Below are 23,965 nucleotides of genomic sequence, written 5' to 3'. Positions count from 1 at the left end.
ACGCTTTAAGCTAAGAGTTAACTGATGACGCCAACTCTTCGCACAAGATCTCGCATTGCCATTGAAGCACTCCCAAAGCTCACAGACGATCCATTTTTCATCGCTTCAGTAGCTTTTCTACACATGAAGTGCAGACGTACCGTTACGAACTTCTTCGCCAGACGATGCCCTAGCTCAGTGCTGCCCAACGTCCGGCCCGCGGGCCGGATCCGGCCCATGAAGCCTTAGAATCCGGCCCGTGCGTCAGTCTTTAACTTATTCCTGTTATTAACGCAGAAGCTTACAACTGTTATTTTTCTTCGAAGATGATTGGCTACTAATCAATAGTTTTCAGTTTGAAGAATTCAGTAGCGTTAGGTCAAAAATTAGTGTCTTTGCTGACATTGAAAAATTGATAAAAAGTGAAGTATCACAGCGTGTACGATTGATTGATTCGATCGTCGAATCAAAAGCCTCAGGGCGCTCACCTCAGCTGGTTGAAGAAGGACTGCTGGGAAATTACCATAGATATTTCAATAGAAAACGCTGAACTTTTTACCGCTTATTGAAATATCTATGGTATTTTCCACCGAGGCGCGCACGCCTTATTGACTTTCCGCATCAATAAAACTGGCTTTTGAGGTGATTCAATTTCAAATATACTCCAGCACAACCTTTGATAAGGAAGCCTTCTTATACCGATGAGCAAATTACAGTAGTTTCTTTTTCACAATAAATTTCAAATTTTGTTCATCCATGGCGTCGGCTAGAAAAATCAGAAAAGTAGACAAGGAGAATCGCAGGTTTAACGAAGCATGGACAAATTTGTATTTCTTTGTGGAATCAAATGCAAAATGTCTTTGTCTGATCTGTGGTGAAACAGTCGCAGTTCTAAAAGCTGAAAATGTGAAACGGCATTACACATTAAAGCACGCTTCGACCCATAATCGTTATGAAGGAGATCAACGCAAGGAGAAAGCACTTTTACTTCAAAAGAATTTAGTCTCACAACAGAACATTTTTCGGAAAGTAGATGATGAATCGAAAAAGTACGCCAAAGTGAGTTTCGTCATTGCTGAAAAGATTGCACGCAACATGAAACCTTTTTCGGAAGGAGATTTTGTCAAAGAATGTATCACCTCGGCGATTGAAATTCTGTGCCCAGAGAAAGAGAAAGCTATAAAATGTGTTAGCTTGTCGCGTAATACAATAACCCGAAGGATTGAAGAACTGGCCAAAAATACGAAAATGCAGTTGAACGAACTTTGTAAAAACTTCGAAACTTACAGCATTGCCATCGACGAATCTACTGACATTACTGATACACCACAACTGGCGATTTTCGTGAGAGGTGTTGATTCAACTTTTAATATCACTGAAGAATTACTTGCTCTATGCCCCATGAAAGGAAATTGCACGGGTGCTGCTGTTTTCAAAGAAATCGACACTGCACTCGAAAAGGCGGGACTGACTTATGATCGTCTGGTGGGAATTGCTACCGATGGTGCACCGGCCATGATCGGCAAGGAGCAAGGCTTGCGTGGTTTCATCCAAAGAAAACTGGAATCCCTGAATGTGAGTAAAGACCAAATATTGTGGTACCATTGCATTATACATCAGGAATCACTTTGCTCCAAAATCTTTAAGTTTGATCACGTCATGGATAATGTCGTGAAAGCTGTCAACTTCATTAGGAGTCGTGCATTGAATCATCGACAGTTTCGAAATTTTCTCGATGAGATAAACGCCGAATTTTCTGGCATTCCTTACTTTACCGAGATCAGGTGGCTCAGCCGTGGACGTACTTTGAAACGCTTTTACGATATTCGAGAACATGTGGCAGCATTTCTTGAAGCAAAAGGAAATTTATGCATCAATTTTGATGACGACAAATGGATGAATGATTTTTCTTTTCTGGTGGACATTACAGACAAACTGAATGAGTTGAATGTGCGGTTACAAGGAAAAGAAAAACTCATCCATAATTTGTTTGGGGAGGTGACAGCTTTCCAAAAGAAACTGGATTTGTGGATTGCTCAAATTGCTGACAGCAATTATGCCCACTTTCCTTGCCTTCAGAAACAGTCGCACATTTCAACCATGAACCGGGAATTCTTTGTGAGTGAGTTAAAACGGATGCAGGAAGAATTTGCCAGGAGATTTAAGGATTTCCGTGCTTGTGAAGACCAGCTGAAATTTTTTTCAATGCCTTTTGACGTGGATCCTGCTGATGCCCCCGTTGAGCTTCAAATGGAATTGAATGAATTACAAAGTGATTTTGATGTCAAGAGTCAATTTTTAAATAGGAATCTGATGGACTTCTACAAATACGGTCTGCCTCACACTCAATTTCCAAATCTTACATGCTACGCAAAACGCTTTCTCGTTTTGTTCGGTTCGACATGGATGTGTGAATATCTCTTCAGTCGCATGCAATTAATAAAATCGAACAAAAGAAATTCTTTGAGTGACGCTCACCTCGAAGATGAACTCCGACTGGCCTTAACAAATATTCCGGCAGACATCGAAAAGCTTCTTGATGACTCGAAACAATTTCAAGTTTCTCACTGATATTTTCGTTCATTACCGGTTTACATCTAAAATGAAATTGTTTTATTATTGAAATACAAAGCCATTTGAACAATGTTTTTTTTAATCTTGATAAATTGTTGAATTTATTTTATAGAATTTAAGGCACTAAATCAAAATTTCTAATGATCATTTCGTATTCATGTAATATCTGGAGACTATAATCTTTTGATAGCAATAAAAGTAATAGAAATACATGTAGTATCATATGTAGGACCCCCTATGTTTAAATTGAGTTATGAATTATAATTGTATAAAGGGTAATTTCTATAAATAAAAAATACAATCAATATTTACAGTTCTGAATACTTTTCCAAACCATTTCAAATAGTTCTATTAAAGAATGTAAGACTAGAAATGTGAGTCCGGCCCACTGGCGTCATTTTTTTTTAAATTCGGCCCATGTTCGGAAAAGGTTGGGCAGCACTGCCCTAGCTGATGCTAGCAGCTTATCGATGTCAGTGCACGGCAGCCGGCGCTCAGTTCTAAGCAATGGTTGGTCAATGCTTCAGCTATTTTTGGCAGATGAATTTTTGCCTCATAGGCATGTACAGCAACCTCCCATTTCATAAGCTCAGCAAAGAACTCATCGCTCACCTCAAAAAGGGCACCATCTTTAAAATTCTTGAGCTGGGTGAACCTTGATTGGTTTTGATGACAGCTGTCCGCAACATTGAGTTGGTCTGTGCAGGTCTTGCACAGTTGCCGCAGTTTCATCAATGATTGAACGCAGTATCCGCCGAGATAATAGAGAGACTGCTGCTCAGCTTCACATAAAACACTTCCAGTTGTGAATGCTGATGGAATCTCAACAGTAGAGTCTTCATCGAACGAAGGCATTAAGTTAGCAGGCAGAAACTCCGCTAAATACTGACGTTCATCAATTGCATAGTCTCCAGTTTTCACTTCTTTTAATTACTGAGCGATACAATTATTTTTTAAAGCATAATTATTTAAAGTCACGGGGTGATGGTACAGGGTTTTTACTGCGGATAACGGAGAAAAGATTTTCTACACAGTCTTGTGTCAGCCGTGATGTTAACAGGAACTGCAACTTTCCAGAAGCTACGAGTGATTTACATAGATTCAAAACAGTGGTAGTAGATAGTTGTATACCTGCCTGTACTGGCTGTGAAACTATACAACTCTGGCATGACATAACTCTTACACTCAATGGCTCTGGAACTACTGATTAAGTGGGTAGTGGGTACGTATACGTCTCTACAACGTTTCGTGATACCAGCAGACAGTGTAGTAAAGCCTGGTTCCCATATACGTTGCAAAGCACCGGCGGTAATATCGCGCAGCAAAACACTTGCGGTGCTCGGCGCAGTTTAATGTTCACATAAAAGCCACATCGTTAATAATATCGTAAACATAATTGCGTAATCAAATAAAATGTTCACTCGCCATGCCGTTCTTATAATGGTGACCTTTACCCATACAGTGCATTTCGGGAAGGTTTTGCCTGCGGCTATTTGCGAAATTTGAACAGCGCTTAAGGCAGCCAATTCACTTTTTCGTGATATGTTTTCTTTTCTGTTAGGAAAGTATTCAGCTCGCTTATTAAGCAAATAAGAAAACTAGCAGCCGGCTGTGTACAAAAAGATTGAAGTATAAACATATGAGTGTAATAGTGTATGTATTTGTTTTTCTACCGGCAATGTAAGCATTGGGGTATAATTTTTCACGGAGAATATTCTTTACTACTTAGAGTACGCATCACACAATGTTACCAAGGTTGACATCTTGACAGCTTTAATATCATTACAACATCGGTGAATTCTACGATTAATTTCCTACCGTTTGTGAAACGCTAGCTATTTCTGTTAGACAAAGAATGTTTTAGAAAAAGCTTCATATGCTGTTACATGATGAATAAAACTCGTAGGTGTGTGGTGGAGACATCTCCCACTTTTGGCGTATATACACTGAACCCAACGCTTCCTGCGATAAAACCTGCTGAAACCAACGGGAGGAAGTTGAACCAACTCACTTGTGCTTTGCTGGAACCAACAGAATGCGCTGAACCCAACGCTTCCAGCGATACAACCTGCTCAACCCAACAAGATGGAGCTGAAACCAACTCACTTTCGTTCTCCTGAACTCAAAAGAGTGTGTTGAACCCAACACTTTCAGCGATACAACCTTTTGAAACCAACAAGAGGGAGTTGAAACCAACTCACGTGTGGTTTGCTAAAACCAACAGAGTGCTCCGAATCGAACACAGCCTAAAGTGCAACTTGCTGAAACCACCAGAAGGGTACAGAACTCTCTTGGAACACTAACTTTTTAGTTTTAACCATTATGGCAACTTTCTCCAAGCATGCTGTCAGTTATCCAGCTGACAATCAGGAAATGATAACGTTTTTCCAACAAACAACTTTATTGAAGTAACATATCTATGTGTCTCTCTCAAGAGCAAAACACAAGCTGAATTGCTAAAAAATCGCAGCAGTATTTATATTACATGAGCGGATAGCCTAGAGATTAACATATATTGTTCAAACTGACCAATCACATCACCTTACCGACTGCTGATTGCTAAAAAATCGCAGCAGTATCACTTGAATGACTTTAACAGCTAGTACTTAATTGGAACAGATACTTAGACTATTCTGACAAACAATCATGAACATAAATAAATTCTTTTAACACATGAACAGCGAAAATAAATTTGTTAAAAATTGTTCATTGTTAATTTCTATAAATCTCGACAAAGGGCATCGGTCATTTTTTCTAGGTCAACCTCTGTTCCAGAAGTCCTTTGTATACGTATATATATCGGCTTGGTCGCGTCGTCTTTTCATCAGTTCATTGGAAATGAATGTCTATGGAGTTGCTCCCTTATGGCCCTTTTCAGGACCATCACTTATTTCATAGAGTTCGCTCGCTAATTTAGAATTTGTGATTGTTTTTAGGTTTACTGCAAAACTTCCAACTTTCAAATTAACCCAATTAGCTACAATTAATTTTCTGTTGAATGCCTACCAGGGTTAATTAATTTTAATTATGTACTGGCTCAGTCAGTAATCTTTAATTGTCAAAAGATAAAAATAAGCAGATGATCAGATGAATAAGTAAGATGGTCTCATGACTCAGCCAGTTACCTTTAATTGTCAACAGACACAAAAAATAAACTTACTTTATATAAATCCCCGTAGCATGAACATTAAATAAAAGAAGCTCGTCCTAATCAAGGCGTCATCAGCTTTCTCTTTGAGCCAAACTTGACTAAATTTAATTCTAACAAGAAAATACTAATAATAGTTTCTCTCCACTGGTTTTCCAGCTCCCTCTGTCAACATGTACTCATGACTCCCACTTTGTTTGAAGCCCAAGTTCTCAGTGTTCATCTTCTATATTACCATTTTTGATGGTATTTGAAAGTCGATGTTTCTTGTGACAAATGCTGTTCTAATTATTTTTATAATAATTTTCTGTCCCAACTTATTAGAAGTTGAATAAAGGCTGCATCATACGGAATCGTACAACACAGTTGATTGACACTCCAATACCTTCACCAATCACCCACTTGCCAAGATGCAAGAGAATACTTGTACTAATAATAACTTTCTGTACTTTATCAGAGCACAGTTGATGGTTTTTGACAGCACACTAGATACCGGGGTACTAATCTATATATGTAAATCTAATAGTCCGTGTGTTTGTACTTTGGTTTGTCCAGCTATAGCTATTAAAGTCCTGGAATTGAAAGCTCGCATGCTGCTGGATTTGAACTCGTGAAGTTGTGCACGTTTCTAACTGTGCATTTAGCCACCAAGCTATGCTGTTCTTACGATACTATAGCTCTTATCATACACTGTATACCCTTTTCTGTCGAAAGATATTTTTATTACCCGGCCAACGGCGGGCATTCGCCTAGTCTATAAATAAATTTCAAAGTTTATGTTTGTGTAATTTGCTTTGCTTAGCTATAGCTATTAAAATATTGGAATGAAGAATCCATATAGCAGAAAAGTTGATCTCAGAACCTCTTGTTCGCCTGGCAAATATCTTACCAATAAAGCTATGCGAGATTGACAGATTCATTGGGCGATATATGTCGCTATGTGGGTGACAATAGGTGTAACATTATTATACTTGCTCTTACAGGTTTTATTAGTAAGTTTAGGTTACCCAAATTAGCCATTGGTATTTAGACTTTGTATGATTACTAGCACTGGGTATAAATACTAGCACTGTATTTGTATTTACATTGTAGATCAGAAGAGCTGTAGGTACTGTTTGATATCACAGAATGTCTCTACCTTCCTATAACCACCATAATAGACTTTATAGCTGGTTATTTAGGAAGTATGTACTGTATGTCACTTACTAGACTTGAGTAGATACTGATAGCATTTGATCAGGTTGTATCTTCTGACAGTCAACTTAGCTAGTAGATATGTATGGTCACACCTCAACATACATGCGTATTATTATCAAGGTCATAGCTGGTCACATGATATCATGGTCACGGCTGCTCACATGATATCACGGTTATAGCTGACCACATGAACTTGCTGAGCCAACAAATGCTCAGTTTTAAGGTGGATAATGTTTTACATCATTCAACCGAAAGTCAGCATTTATAAGGCAAAATAGTAGAGTATGGTGGAATAGTTAAGTACAGACATACCTCGACATGCAAGTGTCCCAACATATGGAAAATTTGATATATGAGGGTGGGGTAGCCATACCAGTGCCTGCCCGTCTCTGTTCAAAGCCTTAACTTATGGCTTTATATAACGTACGTCAATAGTAGTAACAATACTGACTAAACATCCTTTATGCAAATGTAAGGAGCATCAGACAGTCACGTATAACATCCGTAGTGCAAGGCAAACTGCAGGTGAGACCAGCCACTATCACAAGCTCCTAAGATGGCGTCACCTCAAAAGTCTGATGAAGGAGAGGAATGTTCACCAGAACTGATGGAACCTCAAGTTTTACCTTGTGGTCATGTCAACTGCACCCGGTGTTTGGAGGTCATGTCAACTGCACCCAGTGTTTGGAGGTCATGTCAACTGCACCCAGTGTTTGGAGGTCATGTCAACTGCACCCAGTGTTTGGAGGTCATGTCAACTGCACCCAGTGTTTGGAGGTCTGTCAACTGCACCCAGTGTTTGGAGACGAAGTACAAGAAACATAAAGGTGTTAGATGTGAAACCTACGAGTAAGTACAGCCTTATTATTCATACTGTATTTATTTTAAGATATTTATTATCATCTGACTAGCTATAGTAACTATGTATTGTTTGAAACTGAGTCGTCATAATCAATAGAATATGTTATAACATAGACCTACTTCATCTTTTTCACTATATTTATGTTAAAGTATAACAATATAGTAGTAGGAGAAGAGAGACAATTCTATCAAGTTGCTGAGGTTATCTGTAATTACATCAGCTAAAGACTGTCATCAGGAAGTTTACAAGTACACTCTAGGTGAATGTAAGCACAGACTCTCTACTTGTTGGTCTGTTAGAGCTGGAGGTAATTTTACTCTCGTAAAACAATGATTTCTAATTATATTTTGGAAGTAAACCTGCTGGTTTATTAAAATATATTACAGTATATAATATCTTTATATCTCGTGACTATACGCTGAATATACACCTACTTATATACAATAGTTGGTATTTAGGTAGAACTAACCAGTTTGATACATTCTAAAATTAGACTAAATATATATTTAGCGCTGTGGACAGGAAGCTTGACATTGAGAGTCTGCCAATAGCATCATTTCATGTGTCGGATCATCCAACAGCAGTGACCTGTGATAAACTGGAGTGTAACAATACAGCTTACCACTTCTGTGGAGACAAACATTGCAATGGTGACCTTGAGGTATGATGTCATCTATTTAAACCCTTAGATACTGTTTAATAACTTTCAGCAATAATAATCACACATTGAGGTAAATATTCAGAGTTTCCGTAGAAAAGGATTTCGAATGAACAATTTTTAGACAATATAGTCTAAAAATCAAGTGATTTTATTACATGTATATAATAATTTAATAAATGGATGTAGCATAGTAACCGTTTTCTGGCAATATTTTGCAAAGATTGCGATCTTTCTAATTATGTTCGCACAGTCTGTGCGAACACTCCAGGACTTTTTCTTATGATTTCTTCTTAGCTGATGGTAATGCGGTAAAGGTTTTGAGCTTGTTTGACTTGATGGATGCATTCAAATCAATTTCTTGGGTGCTTAACCTCTTCTGTACAAATTCTGAAAGCTGTTTCTCTCCTATCACATTTGCTATTTTAAGATCTTGCTTCACTACAATGGAGACTTTTGCACCACTGGTAATATGTACTAGCTTGGTGGTTTGAAACACAAACGGATTCTTGCTGTTATGAATCTTTCATGACTTCCCTCATTTCCTCATCAGCCTTCCATGCCTTTTCACGCATCTCATAACTTGCTGTATCCGAATCACCAAGCACTAGCATCTTCTTCATGTCTGTATGTACAGCCGTTCGTTTCGGGGGAGATAGAGTCCAGCGCTTGGAGGCCGATGACTTCCTGGCAAACCCTATGATTCCACCGTGAGACTGAGTCTATTCTAACTGTTTGCTCAATAGATTGATCACAAGCAATAGAGCTGAATGGGCAGTGATGTCGTGATTGATAAATAAAATACTCCTTCATAAGAGCCTCATACACCTTGCTCTGCAATACTTTCGATACTATCAGATTAATCATCTCAGCATAGTACAGCGTGCCATATTTAGCGTAGTTTGTGTGGTCATATGCAGAAAACCAAGGAAGGATCATACATGTAATTTATCTATACATTTATGTCTAAATTGTAGGCTATAACACGTCATGTAAACTGCAAAGTGTTAGTTTTGCTTAAAATGACGCTTGCTAAAAATGACGTTTTGCTTAAAATTTTATCACATTAAAATGACGATAAAATAGACGCGTAAGAACAATAGATATGGTTTTATTAAATGCGTGAAATATATTTGTGAAAATATTTCAACGAATGAGATTGCATGAAAGTGTAAACAGAAACCATCTTGTACAACTACGTCCTATTTGAGCCATTTTTGAAACTACGTGTGTCTCGCGTGGCTGTGATTAACTGTTCGTTTTTAAGTTTTTAAGTGCTTGTAATCACATTCCCTCATATTTTGCACCTACAACACAACAGAGTAAGACATGGTGAACCTTTTCATACCGAATAACTGTAATGCGAATTTTGTTGCAAGTCAACCTTTAAGTAAACTATTTATATAAAAATTGTAAAATATTTATGGTAAAAATACAGAAAGCGTTTTTTCTTATGTCTTTTTGTAGTTTACAATCCGTGAAAGTGAGAAAGGCCTAGTAACAAAAGCGGAAGTTGTTTACGTCGTCCCCATGACGGCGCCATATTGACTTACCTAAATTTATTAATAACTCCGAAGAAACTAATGATACGGCATTTTATTGGCGGTTTAGGAGTGTACCTACGTCATCGTTTGCTAATTAATCGCTCAAAAATGTTTAGGCACACGCCAGCGATATCTCCACGCCCCCCCTGACGCTTACTATAAAATCGTCCAGTGTGTCTGAGACAACATATGACTTTATAAGCATACACATTATGTAAACTAGAGACAACATATGACTTTATGAATGTACACATTATGTAAACTAGAGACAACATATGACTTTATAAACATACACATTATGTAGACTTGAGACAACATATGACTTTATAAACATACACATTATGTAGACTTGAGACAACATATGACTTTATAAACATACACATTATGTAGACTTGAGACAACATGACTTTATAAACATACACATTATGTAGATTTTAGACAACATATGACTTTATAAACATACACATTATGTAGACTTGAGACAACATATGATTTTATAAGAATACATATTATGCAGACTTGAGACAACATATGACTTTATAAACCTACACATTAAGTATACTTGAGACAACATAAGACTTTATAAATGTACACCTTATGTAGACTTGAGACAACATATGATTTTATAAGCATACATATTATGTAGACTTGAGACAACATATGGCTTTATAAACCTACACATTAAGTATACTTGAGACAACATATGACTTTATAAGCATACATATTAAGTATACTTGAGACAACATATGACTTTATAAATGTACACATTATGTAGACTTGAGACAACATATGACTTTATAAAGGTACACATTATGTTGACTTGAAACGGCATATGATCTTATAAATTATGTCTGCCCTTGGATATATTCTTATTCTCAGTAAGAAAGTGTTAGATGTGAGTAATCAGTGTTATTATAACCTCTTTGATAAAACTGATAACAATAAAAGGTATTCTGTAACGCAAGCCATGCAAAGTAATAGATGTAGGCCTATATATTTGCCAGATGTATGAAAAATTAGATTGACATAATTTATAATGTCTACCATGTCGAAAAAATCATGCTCATGGAAAAACGAGACGCTAAGAAATTTGATGTTTTGTGAGATGCCCCGGCATGAGACCAAATTCCTGCCGGGGACAGTGACTTAGTCGTACTTACTAATCGGAATACATTACAGAGACTATGTAGGCAATTGGTAGACACTCCTTTAGATGCGTCAATGAATCAAAATCGTAATAATCAACTATTTCAACCAATCATAGGTGCATCGGTTTTATTTCTACCGAAGTAAACCAATTCGCTCATTTCGGAATGATGCGTCGAACAAAAACTTGCCGACACATTGGCTACACAAAAGACAAATTTTGTTGGTGTGTGTAGCCAGGTCTTAAGACAGTCAGGGCTGGTATCAACTGCTAATAAACATGTTACAGAGAATGCTACTCTATTCACATTGGTCCACATGTCTAGCTGGCATGAGTTAGTACTACATCAACTCAATACAGGGAGAGCAATGAAGTAAACTCACATCAACTCAATACAGGGAGAGCAATGAAGTAAAAACTCACATCAACTCAATACACAAATGAGCACTGAAGTAAACACACATCAACTCATTACAGAGGTGAGCACTGAAGTGAACCCACATCAATTCAATACAGAGATGAGCACTGAAGTGAACCCACATCAACTCAATACAGAGATGAGCACTGAAGAGAACCCACATTAACTCAATACAGAGATGAGCACTGAAGTAAACCCACATCAACTCATTACAAAGGAAAGAACTCAAGTAAACACATATCAACTCAATACAGAGGTGATTACTAAAGTAAACTTGCACCAACTCAATACCGAGGAGAGCACTGAAGTGAACCCACATCAACTCAATACAGAGATGAGCACTGAAGTGAACCCACATCAACTCAATACAGATATGAGCACTGAAGTAAACACACGTCAACTCATTACAAAGGAGAGAACTGAAGTAAACCCACATCAACTCAATACAGAGGAGAGCACTGAAGTAAACCCACATCAACTCAATACAGAGATGATTACTAAAGTAAACTTGCACCAACTCAATACAGAGATGAGCACTGAAGTGAACCCACATCAACTCAATACAGAGGAGAGCACTGAAGTGAACCCACATCAACTCAATACAGAGATGAGCACTGAAGTAAACCCACATCAACTCATTACAAAGGAAAGAACTCAAGTAAACAAACATCAACTCAATACAGAGGTGACCACTGAATTAAACTCACATCAACTCAATACAAAACGAGCACTAATTTACGCTAGAACTAATTCGATACATTTTAGGCACACGAACCAACTCACTTTATTTGTTTATGAAAGTGCTTCATCTTAGCAAAGATGAAGCAGTTCAACAGTTATCCAAAAGTTTGTTTTGAACCATCAGGCTATCAATCTAGAATTCTTTTTTCACTACTATGAATAATTACATAAAAGGAATTGAATGGCTTTGTAAATATTTGCCAAAATAAATCAGTCCTACGATTAGTTCAGTTAAACATAGCACATATGACATAGACACATAAATGAGATAGAGAATAAGCTCAAGGCATAATTTAGGGCAACAACTATTATTTACAGTTTACTATAATTCATCTGAAAAACCAGAGGCACGCAATTGAAATACAAACTTTCATCACTAAAATGCTCAATTTTAGTGATGAATTTTAAGTTTCAAAGCATAGGCGAATCAATTATAGTGTTCTATCAATTCACGTAAAAGCTGAAACTATTGACAATCTAGCGAGTAAACCCTCGTGACAATTACAAACATACTAAATATTTCATATTTAAACAACCACTCAAGTAGACTGATGAGAAGACTGATGGTCAGCATTCGGTAGCTGTTCTTACTAGTTACTCCGTACAAACGTTGTATTCTGACTGTGTAGTTGCTAATGTTCTATCAGAACAGCATTGACTGCAGAGTTGTATTTGCTCAAAATTGCTCACGAGTTGGTACAGGGCTCTAGAACTGTTCCTATTTAAGAGGAACCTGTACGTCGTCTTATCATTTTCTTCAAAATATTCTAAAGCAATTTCAAGTAAGCACTCAGAGCAGGTGTATTTGTTGAGACATGATGAACAAGTGACAAGCTCTTCTTTTTCCAGTTTACACAACCCGCAAACGACTGGGTCTTCATCATAGCTGTAGTTTCGTAAATCAATAGTTTTTCCTGTGTCCGAATATTTTGGAGTCTGCTTTGGTTTAAAATCTCCGACTCCTACTAACTTGAATCCAGACGTGTCAGCTTTTTGGACATGAACATTACCGCCCTGTAATAAAAGTGTATCACCTTCAGAGAATTCTCTCTGCTCTCCGTTCTTCAAGAATAACTTCTCAGTTATTTCTGAGCCTATTTTCACAGTTGAATTTTCTTCTAGAACCAGTGTTCTTTCCCTTTTAACTTCTGTAGCAGCATTGGTGTGCATCTTAGACAGCGGTGTTATGCCATTAGCCTTTTTTATTTCCTTAGCAAGATGGTAGAGGTACAAATCAGTGACTGAATACTCGCCAGGGCAAGCTGAGAACAGCAATGTTATATTATTTTCTTTGAGAACGACAGTGTTTCCATCATCCCACTCATCAGTTTTTACTCTGCAGCAATCAATGATGAGTACCTACAAACCATCAATAAATGTTAAAACAGAACTTCTTTGTAGGAATGCTTTTGTTGCTTTTTCAGAAAGTTTTTTTAATATTGTCCAATTTAATCGCCACTGGATTAAAGAACTTTTCAGGACTGAGGGAAGGCTTTAACAATGCAGACTTAACAGAGGCTCCACTTAACGTTGTATACTTTGGTAGGATTAATATTAATAATGGTAGAACAACTCCCCCTTTTCCTCGCTCCCTCTCTCTCACTCCCTCTTCCTCTCTCCCTTTTTCTCCCTCTCTCTCCCCCTCTCTCTTTCTTTCTTCCTTTCTCTCTCTCTCCCTCTCTCTCCCTTTCTCCCTTTCTCTCTCCCTCTCTTTTTCTCCCTCTCTTTATTTCCCTCTCTTTATTTTCTCTTTCCCCTCGATCCTTCTCTCTCTCCCTCTCTCTTTTCCTCTCTCCGCTCTTTTTCTCTCTCCCTCTCTCTCTCGCCCTCTTTCTTTCCCTCTCTCTCCCTCCCTCTCTCTGTTTCTCTCCCTTTCTCTGTCTCTTCCCCTCTCCATCTCTCCTCCTCTATCTCTCCCCTTCCCCCTTCTCTCCCCTCTTTCTCTCCCCCTCTCTCTCCCTCTCTTTCTCTCTCCCTCTCTCTTTCCCTTTCTGCTATTGGCCATATTCTGAGAGAAGGGTATATTAAATTGAGATACTAAAATCACAAGATTACCTGTCTGCTTAGAAGGTTTTATTTTTACCCAATTACTGAGCCATTCATTACTTTAAACTAATGCATAAAAACGTCCAGCTCATCAAAATTAATGTTTTTTAATCTATTCATCACTTTATCAATATACGGTATATAATTTATAATAAAATATATCTTACACTTGGACTTCAAGGTTATTTGTCATTATTTACAATAGTAGAAGTGTAGTTTATATCTAGCATTTTGTTAACAGTCTTTCTTTAAGGGTCGCAAGATATATTATGTCTAGTTTATTACTACACGTATTTATAAAGGAAATGCTATGAAAAACTTTAAAAAGTACACTTCACTTTTAACACATTATGCATGAAAAACTGAGGATTTAGTCAAAGTACCTCCCCTCATATGCATACATACCTTTGGTATGCTGGGATCAGAGAATGCTGCCAAAATGCCTATTATGCTATTTATCGTTATGTGGTTCGTCTCGGTTTGTCTCGGTCCTTTATCATTGTCCATGGGCTGACTTGTGAGAGTTTCTGCATGAATCTTTTCATCATTGCCATGACTTGCTATGCAAAGCAAAAACATGGATGCAGTACTCTTTTTGTCCTGAATTGTTTGTGCGATTGATTTTTTCAATTTATCAGAAGTCCATGATCTTTCCATAATTATGTCTTCATTTTTCCATTTTAGATCTATGAGAGCCTGTCGAAGTCCTTCACAATCCGTGTCTGGTAGTTGGTCCTCTTCTTCCATGGCAGGAAAGGTGTTGTAGCAAATCATTGCCACTGGTCGACTCATTATTGAGCTCGGCTTTGGTAGGCAAACTTTAGACTTGAAATATGTAGTTCTGTTCCAAAGCTTCACAGCTTCCAAACACATTTCATTACTTAAAAAAAGATTTCGGTGTAGAGACTTGTCAAGCGACTCTTCCATTTTTGTTTGGAAACCATCGCTTTCTAAAAGATTCTTCAGTTGGACACTTTGTTCTGGCTTGCAAATGTAACTCATTCCGCTTTTCAGTCGATTGTCTGCAGCTAGTAAGGCGGTAAAAGGGTTGATGATGTCATAAGGAAGAGCTAGTATTAGGTCCTCTAACCAATCTCTTCTACCCTTATGCGCTGCCACTCGAATGCTGTTGGGGTCCTCATTTGCTACTTCTGTCTCACCTTGTGCAATGCATTCGACTTGTTCATGTGGTCCCATCTTGCCAATTAGATTTCTCATTGTGTAGAAAGCATCCTCTCTGTCGAAATGTATAGCTAAGCTGAGTAGGTTGTAGCCATAGTAACACTCTTCTCTGTGATATTCTCCGCTTTCTGTTTTAGAATGACAACGGTCGGTTTCACTGCATGATTTTATGGGAATCGTTATAACTTCGGAAGGAGTCTCCAATTTCCTCAAGAGCGCTTCAAACCATAATGGACATTTGTAACCCCGCAAGATCTCTTGAAGGACATTGAGACCACTTTGGTTTCTGTTCATCAGAACTTCCTCAAAATTTAGTGGCAAGCTCAACATCTGCCCGAATATATCCTTAATTCTACCTTGGACTGTTGGATGGTTGATAGCTCTTTCATGAAATACCTGGACCAGTTTTTGGAGAGCATTGTTTTTTTCTGGGTCCAGGTGCTCTATGACCATGATGATCGCTCCTTGTGGATCAGATCGAAGCATTTCTTCTACTAAGGTAAATTCTTCGTTATGAATTGCATAGCTCAAAACATTGATGGTTGCTTCCTTCTCTTCCAAACATTCTTGTAGAATTGCTTCTTTTTCACCAGTATTCAACGATGTCCAATGTTGCAAACCATTCTTTTTTTCAATCCTATTGCAGAGGTTTTGAAGGTTTTCACTGACCTCCCCTGTTCTAAATAAAATATTACTTTCATTTAGCATAATATTTGCTGCTTGACATCTTTAGGGTATCTGTAGAGCTACCTTAATTGAACATGCAGTTGATTATGAAAAACATATATTTAGCTATGACCAGTAGTGACGATCACCCATGCTATGACCAGTATAGTGACGGTCACCCATGCTATGACCAGTAGTCAAGGTCACTTATGCTATGACCAGTATAGTGACGGTCACCCATGCTATGACCAGTAGTCAAGGTCACTCATGATATGGCCAGTAGTCAAGGTCACTTATGCTATGACCAGTAGTCAAGGTCACTCATGTTATGACCAGTAGTCAAGGTCACTCATAATATGACCAATAGTTTAGGTGCTCATCAATAGAAACACTGCCATTATTGTGTAACTTGCTAATGACTCACTAGAAATACATGGCTCTTATGGCGACACATTACTACAACAATTCAACCTTTTGTTTGAATTAGGCTAATAATCCTCACTAATACAAGTTTTACAATTTTTGATTCTTATGGCGACACATTACATGTACTACGACAGTTTAACCTTTTATTTGAAGATTTCTGAAACCTTTTGTTTAAAATAGACTAGGATTCCTCACTAAACAATTTATACAGTGAAGGTTCGAATGCATTGGTATCGTGCAAACTCTTAATTTGATCTTATCAAGCTCAGAGAAATGTGCATGCAAACTATTTCATTTTCAGGTACTACGGTATAAAGATACATAAATAACTGATTATGTTTATATTTGCTAAATGAAGCACTACACAGGCAGTAGCAGATACATGTATGTGTAGTCAGCAGCATTTAAAAGCACCATCATAGGAAGCAAACCAACTGCATTGAGTTCATTGAGGATAGAAGGTATTGAGTATTCACGTTCTATGCCAACTTTTATTAGCTGTTAATGCATCAAATGCTGGACACATGAAAAGCTGCTGTCTTATCCAAAAACTTTTGACTACAAAAACATAAAATTACTAAAATGTACATTACAGCTCCCCAGTGATATCATGCTCACATCCGTCCACATATGTTAGTAAAACAATATACTGTAAGTGCAAAGTATGCACTTATCAGAAGACTGAGCTGCCAAGCTAAGAATTAAGGACAGAAAACTGAGTCTTGAATTTAATCTTTTCGTAACAATTGTTCTTATTCAAATTTAATACAAGATTTAATTTTCATTTAAAAAAAAAATCTTTAACAACTTTTAAATATGGCAGCAGTCTATCATAAACTAATAAAATATTGAGGTGGGAAAGATGGAGAAAAAGGCGTAAAAAAGGAAATGTGAGAGATAGCGGAGATAGGAGAAAAAGAAAGGAGATGGGAGAAAAAGAGAGAGAAAGAGGTGGAGATAAAAAATACGGTATGGAGAAATTTGGAAACAAGTAGGGAGAGCGAGGAGATGGGAAAGAGGAGATAGGAGTGAGAAAAAGATAGGAAAAGAAAGAGAGGCAAAGAAAAAGAGGGAGTGATAGGAAAGTTGGGAGAGAGAAAGAGAGTTTATGAGAGAGGAGATGGGAAAGAAAGAGGAAGAGAAGGATTGAGAGGGGGAGAGGAGATGGGAGAGAAAGAGAGAGAGAGAGGAGATGGGAGAAAAAAAGAGAAAGAGTGAGAGGGAGAGAGAAAAGATGGAAAAAAGAAGGATAAAGAGACGACATGGGAGAGAACGGAAGGGAATGGAGAGGGTAACAAAAAGAAAAGGGTACTCTTAGCGCAAGTTTTTCAGCACTGTTTATATTATTTATATTAAGTAAGTAAAGAAAAGCTGCAACTACAAACCACTCGCATTTGTATTCTTGTCATTTTTAAAAATTTCATCTTTTGGCAAAGAATTTTCGAATATAACAGCAGCCTTTCATGAAATAGTAAAACAGTGAAAGAGCTGTCACTAATAGGTAGTAACTAACCTATCAAACTATCTAAAAATTTTAATAGCTAGTCTGCAGTATATTATGCTACATGAGCTCAAATACACTCAAAGACCTGAGCAGTTATAAAAAATAGTTACCCTGTCTCCTGAACAGATGCCATTGTACAGTAGCTGACGTGCTCTACAAAAGAAAGAACTAGGAATGCTGTAAAAATGAGAGAACTAAGAGTGCCTTACAAAGGAGAGAATTAGGAGTGACTATTGATTAATTTCTTCACTCAACTTGTTTAGTGCTTTATGAAACATTTACCTTGTTAGAAAACAAAGAATGTAGGTGGCACTTAATGAAAAGTATTCATATTTGAAAACCACCTCTACGTGACTGCCACTACAGGCAAAGGGTTAAAAAAGAAAGCACCACCCTTCAATTGAACGCATTGTCCCCTACAAAGTGACAATACGTAAGCATTTTGATAGTGAAAGATATTCACACATTACATCTCTCCTGTGTTCCCTGGCCCTCATGTGTTCATTCGTGTAAGCACAATAAAGCACAAAGGCTTAGCTGCCAGTACATACATATCGGAGAAGTAGGACTTTGTACATGGTATACTTATTGGTCTGTTAGAACTGAAGGTACTTTTACTCTCGTACAACAGCGAATTCTAAGTTTTTTTTGCAAGTAAACCTGCTGGTTTACTAGAATCCATTACATTATATAATATCTTCATACCTCATGACTATACGCTGAATATACACCTACATACATACAATAGTTGGTATTTATTAGAATTTGTTACAGTATTGTCAAGTTCTATGCCAACTTGTATTAACTGTTAATGCATCAAACGTTAGACATGAAAAGCTGCTCTGTCTTATCCAAAAAGTTTTGACTGCACAAAAAACATAAAATTACTAAAATGTACATTACAGCTCTCCAGTGATATCGCGCTCACATCTGTCCACATATGTTAGTAAAACAATATACTGTAAGTGTGCAGTATGCACTTCTAAGAAGGATGAGCTGCCAAGCTAAGAATTAAGGACAGAAAACCAAATCTTGAATTTAATCTTTTTGTAACAATTGTTCTTATTCAAATTTATCACAAGATTAAATTTTCATTTTTGAAAAAAATTTTTCAACAACTTTTAAATATGGCAACAGGCTACCACAAAATAACAAAATATTTAGAGAGATATTGGAAAAAGAGGGAGAGAGAGAAAGGGAGAGAGCCAGAGGAGATGTGAGAGAGAAGAAAGAGAAGAGATGGGAGAAAGAGAGGAGATGTGAGAAAAAGAGGTGATGGGAGAGAGAAATAGAGGCGATTTGGAGGGGGGAGAGAGCGAAAGGGAGGGGGAGGGATGGGGAGAAGGATGGGGAGAGGGAGAGAGAGGGGGAGAGAGAGAGAAGAGAGAGAGGGAGAAGGAGAGAGAGAGGGAGAAGGAGAGTGAGGGAGAAGGAGAGGGAGAGAGAGAGGGAAAGAGAGAAGGAGAGGGAGAGAGGGAGAAGGAGAAAGAGAAGGAGAGAGAGAGAGGGAAAGAGAGAAGGAGAGGGAGAGAGAGAGGGAATGAGAGAAGGAGAAAGAGAGTTAAAAGTGGTGACAAAAAGGGAGAGGTAGCCTCTGAGCAAGTGTTTCACTGCCTGTTTATATTATTTATAGCAAGTAAAGAAAAGTTAGAGTTAAAAACCACTAGCATTCGTTTTATTTCATCTTTGATAATTATGGTTTTTGACAAAGAATTTTTAAATATACCAGCAGCCTTTCATGAAATAGTAAAACAGTAAAAGAGCTAATAGGTAGTAACTAACCTATCAAACTATCTAAAACATGCAATAGCTAGTCTGCAGTATATTATGCTTCAACTCAAATACACTCAAAGACCTGAGTAGTTATAAAAAGAGTTACCCTGTCTCCTGAAAAGATGCCTTTGTACAGTAGCCGCTGTTCTGTACAAAGGAGAGAACTAGGAGTGACTATTGATTAGTTTTCTTCACCCAACTTGTTCAGCGCTCTATCAAACACTAACCTTGTTAAAAAGACAAAGAATGTAGGCGGAGCTTAATGAAAGGTTGTCATAATATTTGAACAGCTTCTATTATCATATTTGAGCACTACTGTTATCTGACCGCCACCTCTATGCGAGCGCCACGATGAGATAAGGGTTGGAAAATAGAGCGTCACCCTTTAACTGAACTCCGCTTCTATTTTATTTATTCTATAAAAACACAAGTAAAATGTAGGTAAATGTAGCCACGGACTTTCCACCTATTGGTCTGTTAGAGCTGGATGTACTGTTACTCTCATAAAACAATGATTTCTAATTATATTTTGGAAGTAAATCCGCTTGTTTATTAGAATATATTACAGTATATAATATCTTCATATCTCATGACTGTACACTGAATATACACCTACTTACATACAATAGTTGGTATTTAGGTAGAACTAATCAGTTTGATACATTCTAAAATTAGACTTAATATATATTTAGCGCTGTGGACAAGAAGCTTGACATTCAGAGTCTGCCAATAGCATCCTTTCATGTGTCGGATCATCCAACACCAGTGACCTGTGATATACCGGTGTGTAACAATACAGCTTACCATTTCTGTGTAGACTGTGGAGACAAACATTGCAATGATGACCTTGATGACCTATGATGTCATCTATTTAAATCCCTGAATACTGTTTAATAACTTTCAGCAATAATATTCACATATTGAGGTAAGTATTCAGAGTTTTATACTAAACTATGAATTGAATGCCGTGCCAATGTGGGCAAAGATGAGCTTTGGTAACTAGACATACGTACTATCTTCATATGTGTTTAAACAGTTATAATAATAGTTATACTTGTAATCTTACTACACTGGAACCTCTACTTACGAAATACTCTACACGCGAATATTTTAAGTTGCGAAACGTTTTAGGTAGAAATTTTGCTTCAGTTTACTAAAGATGTCTTGAGATAATAAAGGCAAAAAAGTCTGTCATACTTTTGCCTATTTACCTCCTATTGGCACGACATAATGCATAACGCAGTTTCATTTTCTAACAAAAAACAGTATGTACAAGTGTTTTTGCATTCGTCAGCAGTATAAATTGAAGTAATCTACAACTCGTACATTGTAGTACAACTTTAGTTTCCACAAATTGAAGTTCTGTTTCTGTATGATGGAGTAGTTTTTCAGTCTGTGCCGAAGTAAATAGATCTTTCTATTTACATTCTTGAAAAATATATACTCTGAGGAAAACAAACCTCTAAACAACAATACAAAACCTGCCTCTTATACGCCTCCCTTCGGTGTTATCTTATCTTAACAAACAAACCATTTGTAGTTTGTATTCGCTATGTATTATCCATTTTTTTCTGTTTTTTGTAATGGATATTTTTTCTGTTTATTATCCCACGACCAAACACATGCGAAGCGAGTGTTTGGTCGTGGGATAATAAACAGTCATTATTCATCAACGGCCATCGCAAACCCCTGTACCGAAATTTCATCAGCGAATTTAACCATTTTTCTATGGAGTCGTTTAAATATAATAACAATACAAAACACATATAAACCTATTTAAATATGTTACCAAGTCTTTGAAATTTGTAGATGATATCTTAAAACTAACCCATCTGATCGGATTATACATAAACAGACAGATTAATTTGGCCTAAAATTTCCATTAAAACCATGACAATTGCCTTTTTAATCAAAATTAAGAGCGGCCAACGAAACGCCAATAAGGCCGTGCCACAGAGAGTAGAACCATCAAGTCATGCGCATTTCGCGAGAAAACCGTGCGCATTTCACAAGTCTATGGTATTGTCCAATTGTCAAAGGTTTCTTATATCTTTCTGTTTTAAATATAATGCAAAAAATATTTAATTATAGGAATAATTATTCAACTTTTATAAAATTATTATAAGATTTAATTATAAGAATAATCATTCGAATTTATTTATCCAAAGGTTTCTGTAATAAATGTAGACCGTTTGAGGCGTAGACCGATTTACAAGTACAAAATTGTGGTACACAGTTTATCGGCCTATGTTTTTTTGTCCAATTACCGAAGGTTTCATTAAATTATTTAAAACGTTACCCAAAATTCTTTACAACTTATGTACAAGCTAGGGCCAAACTATAATGCCCATTTATGACGAAAACATTTTTTTATTTTGCTCCAGTTTGCAGAAAACTTCCAGACCCGTGAATGCTGATGCTCACTTTCTGTTACAGATCGCTATCAAAACCATTCTACATTTAACACAGCCAACTCTCAAACTGTGTATATTACACAGCAGCTTGCCATTTTACTTCTAATATTGCATTTCAGAGATATAATAAACATATTTCATCATTGCTGTTGTTAAATTACATACAGTACAGTAGGTTTGGCCTACTGCTTTAATTAATATTTATTTTATTGTTATAAAACATAAGTTTGAGATAGTAGTAGATTAGGTGTGATTTTTATACAACCTTTTGTTTTGCATAATTGACTTTTTGAATTTAATTTCAAAACAACTTGACAACTACCATGGACATACAACTTCCCAGAACACCACGTCGTGGCTGTCGCAGTGGCCGTCCACGTGTCTCCCAGTTATTACAGCTTAATAGGAGGATAAATAGAAGGTCCTCACAGCAACCATCAACATCAATTGCTAATGTTCAACAACAAGCTGCTTAAATTAATAACAACAACTCATCTGATTCAGAGAAATTTTTAGTAGATGTTGTAGGCGATGTAAATGACATGGACTTGGCAGCCCCTTTGTTTCCAGATGGTGATCATGATTTTATGGACATCATTGACCATGAAAATATTGCACAAAACAATATTGCTCCTCCCAATGCTGCCCCGCTTCATCGCACTCCTCATTTTCAATCTTTATATTGCCCTGATTTTCAAGAACTGCGTAACAACTTTCTAGGCAGACTTGACAACAACATATCACAGCTCACATGTACTGGATGTAATGAGGAACATTTCAACACATACAATGCTCAAATGCAACTATGTTATACGTGCCAACAAGTTAGACCTGACCCTGTTAATAAATTCAGTGCAGTTAAATATATGGACCCAGGTCCATCTGTTGAATTTTTATCTTCTTTTACACATATATAGAACAACTACTCATTGCCAAGGTTAATCCTACAATGTCAATATTCCGTCTTCCGCGTGTTGGCCAATTTGGTTTCAGAGGTCATGTCATCAATTTCCCTCAGAACGTAAATGACTTTGTTATAAATTTACCTTGGCAACTACAACAAATTGACATCATTGTCCTTTGTCGACGCGTTGACCAACCTGCCTTGCTAGCCAATCTCTTTACAGTTCGTCTTTAGCAGTACCCTTTCTTTTTTCCATTATCACTTTGATCGAGGGATGCATGATAGGGGAATTTCTAGTACAGTAATTATAACATGTATTTGTTAGATTTTTATTACATAATTATAATATATTATAGCCGCTGCAGAGTGCAGTGAAATTTGGGAACTAGTACCATGGTGCTGGTAAGCACTAAAGTCCCATACTGTTGCTCCATACAGATGGATTGTATCATAATGTGTGGCTATCATATTCACATACAATGTAGATATATGCGTCTGTTGTGACTTTTGTAATCACAATACCATTACCCTACGGAATGTCGGAGTTGAATGCTCTCATACTGCCTCCGAGGCTCTGATCTTGCATAATAAAAGATCTGCCCTAACGATGAGCATTGAAACATGAGAATGGTTTGTTCTGTAGAATAACTATTGGGCTGGTAGCAGACAGGTTTCTATTTCATAATAATAGTCAGATGAACCTGCTGATAATGTTACAGTCTCTAAAGAAACCAGGCATTGGGATGCATTCTGATGCAATCATGTGTGCTACTAACTAACTC

General features: G+C 37.2%; 3 protein-coding genes across 3 annotated transcripts in view; 2 read left to right on the top strand and 1 right to left on the bottom strand.

Annotated features, from left to right (window-relative positions):
• LOC137396273 (uncharacterized) overlaps positions 1-23,965 on the top strand; it is a 73,104-nt gene that overhangs the window by 46,750 nt on the left and 2,389 nt on the right. The window lies entirely within an intron of this gene.
• On the top strand, positions 736-2,550 carry LOC137397307 (general transcription factor II-I repeat domain-containing protein 2-like). The gene has a single exon (XM_068083597.1). The coding sequence runs from the start codon at positions 736-738 to the stop codon at positions 2,548-2,550; it is 1,815 nt and encodes a 604-aa protein (XP_067939698.1).
• Positions 12,369-15,402, bottom strand: LOC137396884 (uncharacterized). Its single transcript, XM_068083186.1, has 2 exons — positions 14,720-15,402; positions 12,369-13,627 (listed from the first exon to the last, which is right to left on the bottom strand). Exons 1-2 carry the CDS (start codon positions 15,314-15,316, stop codon positions 12,863-12,865), a joined length of 1,362 nt encoding a protein of 453 aa, XP_067939287.1. The 5' UTR covers positions 15,317-15,402; the 3' UTR covers positions 12,369-12,862.

Source organism: Watersipora subatra, chromosome 5 (genome assembly GCF_963576615.1).
Source record: "Watersipora subatra chromosome 5, tzWatSuba1.1, whole genome shotgun sequence".
In the NCBI taxonomy this organism is placed as follows: Eukaryota; Metazoa; Bryozoa; class Gymnolaemata; order Cheilostomatida; family Watersiporidae; genus Watersipora; species Watersipora subatra.
This window is presented reverse-complemented; position numbering and strand designations above follow the sequence as displayed.

Coding starts and splice junctions, on each gene's coding strand:
- LOC137397307 (XM_068083597.1), top strand. CDS start 736: ATGGCGTCGGCTAGAAAAATCAGAAAAGTAGACAAGGAGAATCGCAGG.
- LOC137396884 (XM_068083186.1), bottom strand. CDS start 15,316: ATGAGTTACATTTGCAAGCCAGAACAAAGTGTCCAACTGAAGAATCTT. Junction 13,628..14,719: donor CTGATCCCAGCATACCAAAG/GTATGTATGCAT, acceptor GATGGTTTGTAG/GTACTCATCATTGATTGCTG.